Source organism: Varanus komodoensis, unplaced genomic scaffold (assembly GCF_004798865.1).
Source record: "Varanus komodoensis strain SLA01 unplaced genomic scaffold, ASM479886v1 scaffold6_2, whole genome shotgun sequence".
Lineage (NCBI taxonomy): Eukaryota > Metazoa > Chordata > Lepidosauria > Squamata > Varanidae > Varanus > Varanus komodoensis.
Window position 1 is genome coordinate 10,137,368 of NW_025336346.1, and position 13,644 is coordinate 10,151,011.

The window sequence follows — 13,644 nt, forward strand, 5'->3', positions numbered from 1 at the left end:
ACACTGTGTAAAGAATTTTCCCACAAGTGACATCAAAATACATGTTTATTCAATTTGTGTTCTTCTGGGGTTGCAAAGTGTTTTATCCTTATCTGTTGTTCAGTGATAAAGAAGTCTGATCACAGACTGGACTGTCTCATTAAACTTGTTGCACCCTGCAACACAGGATATATATCATAGCAATGAAACATACAATTTGGTCATATGCATGATTTACCACAGTATGGACATATGGCAAACCACACCTGCAATAGAAATTTGACACAAGTGTGGAGGCACACAAAAGCAGAAGACTAGCAGAAAACAAGTCTTCAAAAGGGTTTTTTCTACTTTGGAAACGAAAACAAATAATTCATGTGAAAATTTTTGCTCGCTAAATTATTTGATCAGTGCATTTACTTCTTATTTCTTCTAAAGAAAGAATAGTATGGAAATTCCCATTTCCTGCACCCTCCAAAATAGTACAGAAATATGAAGGCATATTTCAGCTTTTAGTAGACTATTTTTTTTTTCTTTATCCACCAATGCTTTTATAATCACCACTTAGAGAAGGAACAGATCAAAACAGTAATTCTGTGATAGTGGATCAATCTGTCATCACCTGAAGTTTTACTTATTCCATACACAAGAATGCATTATGCTAAATCTAAATAAAATTTAAATTAACCATTTTAGAGGGAAGTTATATTTTAGGGTTTCTAGAGCGGTGCATTTGCAGTGGACACACAACTCTAGTACTTTAACCCACATAAATCCAGGTATCTGCATTAAATCAAACACACTGTATAACTACTAGTTGCATTTTATTTCCACTGCTTTGTGAGTTTGGAAGTCACACATCTTCCCACCACTCCCAAAATTATGTAATCTTTAGACCATGCCTTAATTTTTCCTGTATAAAGTTACATAGCTGTTGAAACAAGAGAAACAGAATAGTACATCATCTTCTGCCAAAAATCATAAATCTTACTTTAAAGACCAATTTAACTGGGCATCATCATAGTATGCAAAAAAATATTTTTAAAAACAAAAAGCAATAATTCACTATGAGTTTCAATTGCGTTGGTACAGGAGTTCTTATTTGTAACAAATTCCAAGCCGGCAGTCTGCAGAGCTCTGACTAACACTCCTGTGATTTATTTGAGGATAAAATGCCTCAGTCCACATCTTATGACTGAACACAACAATCCAAAGCTGAGAGGAATGTGTGGAATGTAGCGTGTTTCTTGAGCTGAGGCAGCAGGGAAAAGTACATAGTTATCAAGTTGGCTCTGACTGAAATACTCCAATCACTTCCTCTAGACAGAAATGAAAGGAATTCTCTCAGCTGCAGCTTCATGCCAGAGTTATATTCTTAGCAATAAGAACAAAAAACAGATAGAAACAGCTTTCTCCCTCTCCAGCAACCTACACTTTACCTGCATAGTAAAACACACCATTGGCATGTCAGGATGGAAGCACATTAACTAATGTTTAACAACAACTGTAGCTGGAGCAGCTGCTGGTGTGCAGTCTGCTGAGCAGCTGTTCCAAAATTCCCTGGCCTAAAAACAAAACAAAAACCAAAATATTTTCCCCTCTCGGGGTGGGGAGGTTTAAAGCATAGGAGATTGGGGGGGGGGGGGGGGCGGTTAAAGCAAACAGATAGTATTTTTAAACATACCTAAGTATGTCCTGTCTGTAGGAACAAGTTGAACTAAAGCAGTGCAGGGAAAACGTAATACACAATATATCTGCATTTTGTTTTACAGGTTTTCTGCTTCTTGAAAAATGAAAAAAGCAGGAGTTCACCACACATTATTATTGATCTGCAACTGTTCTGATTCCGATCTGGTGCATAAAGATTTGAATATATAGCGATCATAACAGCACACTAGAAAGGAACAGCAACTTTTCATAGTATTTAACTGATTTGTAACCACACATTACGGAAATCATGGGGCTGACACTGCAAAATGTGTCCCTGAGTTAGATTCTTTTACTCCAGTTTCCTAATTTATAGCAGCAACCTATGATGTCGAATGTTGCTACACATGACAAACGCTATCACAACACTTAGCATTTTTTTGTCCCACATCTCTGAGCAGGAAAGAAGCACACACCATAGTATAATTACACATTACAAAAGTGAAGGAGAACAATTCAACCTAAGGATATCATTTTTGGTGACCATTGTCTACGCAACTGGTTCCACCCTGTGCTACATCACTGTGATACATACTGGATTACCACTTTACAAAACAAAATAACATTTTGATAAAAAATAATGATACACAATCCACTGCAAAAACAGTAAGAGCATACATTAGTTTATTCAAAAAAAAATTTAAATACTTACAGATGGGGACTGAACATTCGACTCATTTTAGAGACATGCTCATTTTCACAGTCTAGGTCATCTTCTCCTTGGTCCATGTTGAACTTCCTCTTGCAAGGACTGATAGGGGGTGGCCCTGTCCTATGGTTGGTTACAGCAGCAGATAATGGGAGGGACTGCATTCTGGGTTCTCCTCTTAGAGCAGCTTCACCTAGGAAAAAGCAGAGGGGGTTTTTTAAAGGAAACAACAATCACATCAGGAATAAGGCCCTTTAAAGTCTGCATCCCCTTAAAGCAATTGCTCGACAAACCAAACAATTTTTTTTTCAGAATACAATTAAAAGCTAAATATTCATTTTCTTAAAATATAACTTTTACAAATCAAGCGTTTGTTAAAATTCATTTTCTAAAATATACATTGTGGGAGTAAACCACAATTGAGGAGGAATGAAGTGCAGTTGACTTGCCTAGTCTGATGCACTTAAGTACTAAACTGACACATATTTATTTATTTACTAGATTTATATCCCTCTTTTTTCAAAGGAACTCAAAGCAGCTTACATCATTCTCCTCCTGCTGTTCTCAATCTTATTCCCACAACAATGACCCTGTGAGGTAGGTTGCTCTGATAGTCTGTGACTGGTCCAAAGTCACTCAGCTGGTTCCATGGCTGAGCAGGGACTACAACCCAGATCACCCCAGTTCTGCAGTCTTAACCACTATACTACACTACACTACACTATCTTTAAAGTATTTTTACAGGAAACAATTTTAAAACAAAGGAACTTCACTGGCTTGAAATAACAACTATCAATCTTCATACAATTTTATTTTCAACAGTTTTATACTCCCTTTCTCTCTGCTCAACCCAGTATTCTCCCAGTATTGATAATATAAATGATCTGCTTGAAAAAAATGAATTCATTCTTAAAAGCATGTGTTGGGATCTGTGATTCCCATTAAAATATAAACCTCAACAACATATTAATGTATAGCATCATGTGGTTTGCAAAGGAAGAAAAACTTAGCAGCACAGGCCCAATTCAGACATAGTGACAATCATGGTTTGCCATTACAAGTATGAACCTCAGTAACCAGAGGTTTGTTTTAACTGACCACAGCACAAATCGCAGTTCCTGATGCTCAGTTATCATGGGGAATTGTTCAAAAGCAGATGCATGTGCTTGAATGCTCAGACAAGCTTGTTTTTGAAAAGAAGCTGTGGTTTGTTGTTGGACTTGAATGGAGCCACTATAAAGATGTGGTGGGAACTGGTATTCATTTGCTCATGTGAGAGTGTCAAGGCCTCTGTTCGAAAGCCCCTTTTTATCATCAGGGAGGTAGCTGCATGTGGCACACATCCCCCTCCCCCACGAGAACAGCTGATCGTTTGCCACATGGACCATTAGTGCAGCCAGAGTTAATTCTGTGGTCCACTAGGTCTAGCTGGCAACCCTCTCAATGAGTGATGAGTGCCATTCTCTGAGCAGCCTTGAGAAGATTCAGTAATAATGAGTTTGAAGGAAAGTGGGGGGGGGGGGGAGAGAATCAGTGTCCTTTTCTTGAACTCTGTACATGTTTTCAAGCCACCTCAAGTTTGAAACCATTGAGGATTGTGCTTTCTGAGAATGGTTCACAGTCTGAAGGGTAGATAGAAACAGAATTGGAGCCATGGCTGAGGTCTCCGCACAAATAACATCAAACACCAGGTCTTTATCACTAAAGATCATGTCACTCTCAGTATTGGAACAGAATCTGTTTCGTAAAATGGTCCGTGACTTCAGATAGGGAAGCAAGGTCATCTATTGTAGAGTTCAGGGATGAGGTCAAAGGTGCCAGAGAGGCAGACATCACAGAGTCAGAATGAGTCTTCTGTCATAAAATGCATAAGTGTGTGTCTAGGGGACAGGCCTGGTGGAGATTACTGTGGAATGGGATTTATCAAACCAGCTATCTCTTGAACAATTGAAGTGCCCTGTAGAGAGGGGCAGGCATACATTGCTGGCAATCTGGAAGAGAGAGCCAAGGCAGAATAATAAAAGTGTGGATTACTGTACTAAGCTCGCAGTCACTCCATTTATAGGCCCGTCTCAATGGTATCAACCCATCAGATTGTCACTGCTGTTCAGAACATGGCGAACTGAAATGATCTTTGACATTAACGGAAGTGCGAGTGTTCTTGGCCATACCGATCAGCTTCACCAACATTCAAAGTTCCTCTTAAGGATTTAATGGATGTGTTAAGACACCTGAGGTTGGTTCAGAAGTGGCAATAGGAACTGAATTTGATCAGTTCGAGATTGAGGTAAAAGGCACTGAATCGCCAGACTATACAGAGTCCAAAGATAAGTCTCAGCAGCAGAGAAGGCTTTTCTTTTTCTGCAGGTCAGAAATATGAGATCTCAGTTTTTGCCAATTTTTCATTGCTGTTTAAGTAAGCGACCTATCTGGAGTTAGGGGATCAGTATGGCCTGAGGCCGAGGCCCCTTTTCTCTCTGTAGGCAGAGCAGAAGGAGTAGGGAAAAGTTCTTCCAAAGCTCTGCTCTAAGTCAATCAGTATGATTCCATCTTGCCAGTCTGGTGAAGCCAGGCAATGCGGACAAGCCTCAACAATATGAGCCTTTCCCATGCAAAGAAGACAGAGAGAATGCCCTCCATCTCTAAATGGAAGTTTACTACCACACCTAACTCACTTACAAAAAAGGGTCTTCAGGGCCCTAGGAGTCCTCTTGCAGAAACACAATACTCATTCATATAAGGAAAACAAAAATAAATAATATATTAACTGAGTGCCAAGTAAAGAAAAATAAAGAAAAAATCACTGCCTCAAAAAGACTAGAAGCTGATGATGGTTGAAGAGGAATTGAGGGAATGAGGACAGCGGGAAGGGGCTCCTGTCAGAAATTCCTCAGCTTTGGACTCTTCCTAAATGTGGTTCTGTGTAGACACAGAGCCCATATGTGATACGCACAGAGACCATACTGATGAACAGCAATGTATAAAGCATTAAGCAAAAAAGTGAATGATGAGGTAAGGGCATAAGGCTAGGCTTGTAGTATCTGTACAATATGGCAGATGCAGAGGCTCCAGATAGTTGGTCAATCACAATGGCTGTTGTTGCTCGTCCCTATTCCATTTTGCACCTGAAGAAGACACAAGCCCTGTTCCATTGCTCTGATTCAGTGTTCAGGAACAACTGCTGATGCTGTCGCCACTGTGCCTGCTGCACCAGGCATCCCACTGCTCCGCAGTGCCTGCCTGCCTGCTGTTGTCACAGGGTCAGAGTCCACAACGAGTGCAGGGAGACCAGCTGTATGCCTACACCTGCACGTGAAGGGCGGGACTTCCTGTCAGGGGAGGAGAGTCTAGTCATGGATCTATGGGGAAACAAGGAGCAGGTGGGTGCAGCTACTGGAGTGGTGACGGGCATGGGGAGATATGGTTGCAGGGGCCGAACATGCCAATGCCGGAGAAAAGTGGGTAGATGTTTAATACCTATCCCATCTTGTTTCTCTCCCTACCCGGAGGGTGCCAGATAGCCACGTTAGTCAACCCTTGGCTATGTTGGAGTTGTTGTTGAATGCCAGGTCAGTATGCAATAAAACTGCCCTCATCCGTGATTTGATTCTGGATGAGGGGGCTGACCTGGCATGTATCACTGAGACCTGGGTGGGAAATGAAGGTAGGGTCCCTCTCTCCCAGATACGCCCCCACCCCCGAATACTTGATCCAATACTAACATTGCCTGGAGGGCCAGGAAGGGATGGCAGCAAAAATCTTTAAGGATACAATCTACTTTGCCAGACTCTGTGTCCCCTTGAGTGAAGGTCTGGAGTGTCTGTACTGTTTGCTGGGCAATAACAGATTAGGGATTCTGTTAACATACTGACCACTCTGCTCAGATGACAGAAGTGATCTCAGACTTGGAACTAACAGGATGTTAGCTCTGGGGGACCGCAATTTCCACGCCCAGGCTGCCTTATCCGAGGAAATTGAGGACTTCATGGCTGCCATGACAACCAGAAAGCTGTCTCAATATGTCATTGGCACAACATATGAGAAGGGTCACACTCTGGACCTGGTCTCAACAGGTCAGGGGAATGCGGAGGGGCTAACATCTACCCTGTGGTCATAGTCCAACCATTATCTGGTCAAGTTTAGATTGTCATCCCCGTTTCCCCTCTGCACGGCTGGAAGATCTATTAGAATGATCAACTCCTGGAGTCTGATGGATCCGGATGGTTTCCAGAAGGCTTTGGGGGATTATCTGATTGACATGGTGGCCACTCCTGTCAAAGCCCAAGTCACCCTTTGAAATAGGGAGATAGCTCAGATGGTTGACACAATCACACCTCTCCCTTCTGGCAAAGCCTGTTCAGTGCCTTGGTATACTGCTGAACTGTGGGTGATGAAGCACGTGGGGAGGCAGGTGGAGCACAGATGGAGAAAATATCGCAGCAAGTCTGATCGAATGTGTCTCAGAGCTCTATTGAGCCGATTCTGTGGCTATAAGGGTGGGAAAAGGTAGGTTTTTGCCGCCTCTACTGCTTCTTCTCAGTGCTGTCCAGCTAAGTTACTTCAAGTGGTCCCGGACCTCCTGCAGTTGGGTTCATCGGATGAGGCCCCAGAGCCCACAAAGGCTCACTGTGACAAATTTGCCGTGCACTTTGAAGGAAAAATTGCTCAGATTCATCAAGAGCTTGTATTTGCCTTTGTAGCAGTATCATTAGATGTGTCCAGTACACCATTCTCATGTCATGTCATGAATGAGTTACAGTTACTAAAGATAGGATATGCACAAGATGCTTGGCTCTGTTCATTTTACCACTTGTCCACTTGTTGGCTGGAAGATCAGTGGATGGGATTTGGTCCTGGGTCCAGGAGGCTGTCAACGTCTCATTAAGAGAGGGAGTGATCCCTGCCTCTTTGAAGGAGGCAGTAATTAGACCATTCCTTAAAAGGCTGAACCTGGACTCCGCGATAGTTACAAATTACTGACCCAGCGCAAACCTCCCATTTTTGGGCAAGGTGATGGAGCAGGTGGTAGCCATAAAGCTTCAGGCACTCTTGGATGAAACAGATTTTCCAGATCAATATCAACTAGGTTTCAGCCCTTGGTCTGGGACGGGGATGAAGACTACCTTGGTCACCCTGTTTGATGACTTTTGCAGGGAGAGAGACAGGGGGAATGCAACCCTGTTGATTGTCCTTGACCTCTTGGCGGCTTCTGACACCATCAGCCATGGTTTTCTTCTGGACAGGTTGGCTGGGATGGGAGTTGGAGGCACTTGTGGAGGGTCCACTCTTACCTGTCTGAATGTGTGCAGAGGATGGTCCTGGGGAACAGCAGCTCTGCCCCCATGGCTCTGCCCCTTGTTAAAAAGCTGTCTCCCATGCTTTTTAACATATACATGAAACTGCTGGGAGAGGTCATCAGAAGGGTTGAACTGAGGTGTCAGCAATATGCCAGCTTTACCTCTCCTTTTCATCCAATCCAGATGAGGCTGTCTCTGTCTTAAACTGATGCCTGGACTCGGTAATGGACTGGATGAGGGTCAATAAACTAAAGCTTAATTCAGACAAAATGGAGGTGCAGTTAGTACGGGGTCTGCCTGACAGGATGGAGGGGTGCTCCCCTGCCCCTGATGGAGCTACACTCCCCCTCAGGGACAGGGTTCATAGTTTGGGGGTGCTCCTGGACCCGGGTCTGTCCTTGGAAGCACAGTGGACAGTGTCCTGGGGTGCCTTCTTAGAACTGCATCAGATTTACCACCTATGCCCCTAATCTGGATGGGCAGAGCCTGAAAAGAGTTACCCATGCCCTGGAGACATCCAGGATAGATTACTGCAATGTACTCTATGTGTGGCTGCCCTTGAAGGTGGTCTGGAAATTGCAATTGGTACAAAATCAAGCAGCAAGAATGGTTGTGGGTGCCCATCTCTCCAGTGCTCAAAGAGCTGCACTGGCTACCAGTTAGTACCCGGGCTCCATTCAAGGTGCTTGTGATGACATATAAAGTCCCAAATGGCTTAAGTACTAGCTACCTGAAGGACCACCTCCTCCCATATGAACCTGCCCGTCCCCTAAGGTCAGGTCAGGAGGCCCTTTTGCAAGTGCCATGTCTCCAAGAGTGAGAGGGATGGCAAACAGATGAAGGGCCTTCTCAATGGCTGCTCACCGCCTTTGGAAGAGTCTCCCTAGGGACATCCACCTGGCATCATCTCTATTGTTGTTTTGCCGCCAGGCAAAAACATTTCTAATACTTTTTAAAGTAATTGATCCTGCCCTCCCTTTCACTGCTTGCTGTGATGTTATTTTGTAAGGTTTAACATTTTCCTAATGAATTTTACTGTTTTGTTTTTATACTTTTGATTGTAAGCTGCCTTGAGGCCTTGAGACCTTGGTAGTAGGCAGTATATAAATGAAATTGGGGGGGGGGGGATGCGCTAATATTGTAACAAAAGTGGAGTAAGAATGAAGGAAAAGAGAGAGAGATCTCACTGTACTTTGACTTCTCATACATTTTCCCTTAGTTCCTTAACTAAAGAGCTCCAAACATTTTTTCCCCAGAGGCAAGGTGTTCTAACCTCTTGATCATGTTACATGTTCCTTCCTCTTTTGATCCAAGTTCTATCGTATCTGTTTGAAGCTGAGGTATTCTTCCCATTCAAACACTACAGGTTTGTAAATGCTACGAAATCATTATATATTCCTTATTTCTGTTGAACCTAATTCCACTTCTGAGCAGATTTTCAGCTAATTAAAATCGTTATTTTATTTATTTAGAAAATGTCTATGCCACCCCATTCGGTGAAGCCTCGGGGCGGCTCACAAAACATCAATTAAAATATAATACACTAAATATAATACACTAAAAATATAAAATGAATTAGCAATATAAAATATGTATATACCCAGAGAATAAACCATATTAAAGCACTTATACAAAAAAGTGTGGTAATTGGTATGACTCTCCCCATCACTGTAGGACTAATACCATACGTATCAACAGCATTCGTTCTAGCTGTGACATCTTCCAAAGACAACGGACTCGCTCAAGGATACTGTGAGGTTGCTAGCAGTATGCAATTCTGAATACGAAGTCTTCTTGGCCCATTGTTTTACCCACTGAACCGTGTGTGCGTTTCTATTTGCAATTTCTAAGCACAGAGATTCACACTTCATAGGAAATGTGAACATGACGTTGTAATTGCTTATCATTCCACTTACAGCTATTCATCCACTTTTGCGGGGAGGTTATTACACAGTTACATTCTTTACAGGATCATTCTTTAATATTCACTGATGTAAATGCTCTTTTAAATTACTTATCTGTGTCATAAAAATGGAAATAGGTTCTCTCTGCTCTTTTGAAAACTAAAAAGTGGTATAACAAAACTGGAAACAGAAACACTCATCTGTGTAATGCAATGGATTGAGGATCTTACAATAGTTTTCATATTTGAATGGGTGGCATCAAGTTGAGATGGAAATTTATTCATTTAGTCCTCTTTTGTTGCAGGCTGTATATAATTACTATGGAACTGTAAACATTTCACATAAGTTCATGTATGCATATTTTTAAAAGCAGATAGGAGAGAGAAATTTACAATTCAAATTTTAAATGCCCAAATTCGAGACCCCTTTCTGGGCATGATGCTGGGGAGCATGTTGGGCACTACACTGACATGGACACCATGGCACGATGGCACCTGAAGACAGTGCATGGCTGCATGCTGCTGGCGTCCAGCTTCCGTTAATGCACTGGATCCTCCTGCGCAGACGGGATCCAGCAGAGATACTGCAGGGTGGTGGAAGGCTTTTTCCAGTCCAACAAGCAATGCTGCTATCTCATCCTTTCAGACAGAAGCATGTAGTCCAAAAGGCAGATATATTCAGAGGGATGGTTAAAATATAAAAATAACTGGATTCCAAATATGCTTATGCTTTTTAAACTGCTGTAATTAAGTTTTATCAACAACAAAGAGAACACGGTGCTATTTTGCTTAAGTATTATCATACAATGCTGGTATAATTAAAACGGTTACACCTGAGAGAGGAAATCTGTTTTATCACATATTTTCATATTCTAAGCTGACATATAAAAAGAGCCCTGTTTCATATATGCAACAAATAGTATGTTGTTTTGCAAAGAATCACTAGGGACAAATTTCTACTATGTTTACCAGTAAAAATAAACATTCCGCCAATTTAGGAGGCAGGATATAAACTAGCAACTATACTGTGGCCTATAAACACACCGCAAGTAATGATTTCTATTCAAAACCCTGGCACCAAAACTAAACTGTAACTTTCCACCTGAGCACTAAAAGCAAAAAGTGTATCCTCCATAGCAGGCCAGGCATTCCAGTTATCCCTCTAGCATCATGCTTTGTTAATACATGCATTGCAATTTAATTCCTGTACTTCTCTCCTAGTTCCAAGCCCTGTTTTGTTTTCTTGCAGAGAGAAAGAAATATATCTTAAACGTTGTCCATTGAAAATGTAGCTGTACTTCTATCCAGTCTTTATTGCTTCCAGTTTGAAACTATGTTGTTAGAATGGCAGTCGCTGAAAATAATTTAAAAACATGAAAACATACTTTTGTTGGACCAAGCACGCACAAATGTATATAGGCCTAATATTTCAACAGTTATTCAACAGAATAACTCCTACATAAGGAACTCAGCTCAGGGAGTAACATAATCCTGCACTAAGCAAGTATGTTACCTTTAGCACTGGTGATTTAATCAAATTAAAGGAAAAGGTTTCCCCTTGACATTAAAGTCCAGTCATGTCTGACTCTAGGGGGCAGTGCTCATCTCTGTTTCCTAGCCGAGGGAGCCAGCGTTTGTCTACAGAGTCTCCGTGGTCATGTGGCCGGCATGACTAAACACCGAAGTGCACAGAACGCTGTTACCTGCCCACCGAAGTGGTATCTTTTTATCTACTTGCATTTGCATGCTTTCGAACTGCAAGGTTGGCAGGAGCTGGGATGGAGCAATGGGAGCTCACCCCATTGTGCAGATTCAAACCAGCGACCTTTCGATCAACAAGCCCAGCAGCACAGCGGTTTAAACCTCTTGTTCCCAACTGGAGAAAACCCATTTCCTCAATGTTACAATCTTTGAGGTACAAGTTGGCATAAATTTTGAAAGGTGAATTATTGGACGCTTGTAGTTTACTGATACTTGCCACATTACTTTCACTGTGCTCCTATGCATAAAATCACGTTTTAAGTCTGCTCACTGTTTAAAGCAAAATCCAATAGGAATGGATTAAGACCATCATCCAAGCTATATATATATAATTCCTAAAAACGATCTACCACCACAGAACTACATTATCCCTTCCCCACATGCCAGCAAATTAAATGCTACCTATTACTAACAGGATTGAATAATGGAGTGAACAATGTAATAACTCATTTTATTAACCAACACCATCACCAACAAACACATCACAACAGATACTAAAATATAAAAGGCAAGGTTACTAAGTATCCCCCTCCTCTCTGGAGAGCGCCCTAAACAAAAGGAAACATAGGGACAAGGAAAGCAAAGACAACAGTAAATTTAACCTACCAAATTGCACAGAAGGTGGATGTAAATCATTTTTAAATTAAATTGGATTTTTAAAATAAAATGGTTTTTGAGGAAAAATCCATCTAAAGATAGTTGTCATTATACATTATAATCAAAAGGTTATTCATCATCAAATAAGGATTAGTTTTAAATTATATAGCCTGAGGCTGTATGTTCATGCAATGTTTAAATCTGTTTGTAAATGAATTCCATTAATCCATTCACAATACCATGTTCTTCCAGAGGTTTCTCTGAGATTACTGGGCATTTTTTCTATCTAGAAGATATTATCATGGATGCCTGGTTTTACAGATCTCAAAAGGATGAATTTTTGTTTGCAGGAATCACATGTCTCTTCACAGCAAAAATGCTACAAAATAAACAACAGAGTTTACAAAAAGACCTTAAGCCCATTGTTCCTTTGCAAATCTATGTGCACAGAGTCAACCCCTTACTTCATAAATACTCAACTGCATAAAATGCTATGAATAAAAGATTGTTGGGAATGGAATAGATGTACACAAGAAGCTAAGTGTGAGGAGGGAGGAGCAAAACTGTAAATGAAAGTGTTTACAGGGAAATGAATCCCCTTTGAGCAGAAAACTCCACAAGTCTTTTGTGTATAGACTGAGGTTGATCATATTATTCTTTCCATGGAGGAGAAAACCTATAATGGCAGCAGGCCGTAAAGGAGACCCAGTTTTGTAATTTTTTAATGAAGTTCCTCTACCAATGGGTAAGGCAGGCACATGTACAAATTACGTAGAAAACCATGATTTAAATCTAGTCTTACTGACTAATGATTAAAATAGTGATTTAAATCTGTTTATTTTAAATTAAGTCTGCCTTAGTTGTACTGGCTTAACACAAGAATGGATTTTGATAGGATGTATCTACATCTGCAGGCTCCACAGTCTTTCTTTGAATGTTACAGGTCACCTGCTGAATGCAGCAGTTGGTTAGCGGTGCTACTTCAGTACACCTGGAGACATGATTCACAAGGCAAAGCAAGGGGTTTGGCTTCAGACATTCAGAAAAATAGTCATGGCACAACCCTGAGATATTCCAGTATCTCAGCAGACCTCCTCTGTAATATGCAAAATGGGGTCTTGCTGCTCTCCCCTGTCATGACATGTCAAAGTTCTGTATGCCTGTAGCCCAAGCATCTCTTAGCAGTCAGTACCTTAAATTATGGACTGGGAGAGAGGAAGAATGCACACATACATGGGTGGACAGCGCCAGTTAAGGCAGTTCAATGGCAGGAGAAAAGTCCAGACAAGCAAAGACACGGAGAACACCACCAGCTTTTGCAAATCTTATTTGACTATTCTCTTATACCCAGACCCAGAATAAGCATTCTTTTTATTATTTGCTTATGGATTCCTTTAAAAAAAGCATCACCCAGGTCAGCCAGAGTGTATCACAGTGTCCGTAACAGTAATAATCTGTATGATACGGCAACCAAATAAGTATGAGTAGGAAAGGAGATCTTTTCTCCTCTCCAATAGCAGGGTTTGAAAATAGGAGAGAAAAACCACATTTCAGTCTATCAAAACAAAATGCTGCAACACACTGCATTTATCTTCCCCTGTCTGACCACATTCTATGGTAACCGGACTGACATCATCCCATTGGCAAGGTAACACACTGATAAAATAAATACTTCAAAAAAAAAAAAAATCCTTTGGGCCACACCAGGTCTTCCAAATTCATATAGGCCTTTGTGCAGCCTAAAGAGGATC

The 13,644-nt window shown here is 41.4% G+C and overlaps 1 protein-coding gene across 1 annotated transcript in view; it reads right to left on the bottom strand.

The window, feature by feature from the left end:
- VGLL4 (vestigial like family member 4) overlaps nt 1-13,644 on the bottom strand; it is a 65,354-nt gene that overhangs the window by 31,070 nt on the left and 20,640 nt on the right. Inside the window, exon 2 of the mRNA XM_044451285.1 lies at nt 2,339-2,528. Coding sequence (XP_044307220.1) covers nt 2,339-2,528 — 190 coding nt within the window. The remainder of the gene's footprint in view (nt 1-2,338; nt 2,529-13,644) is intronic.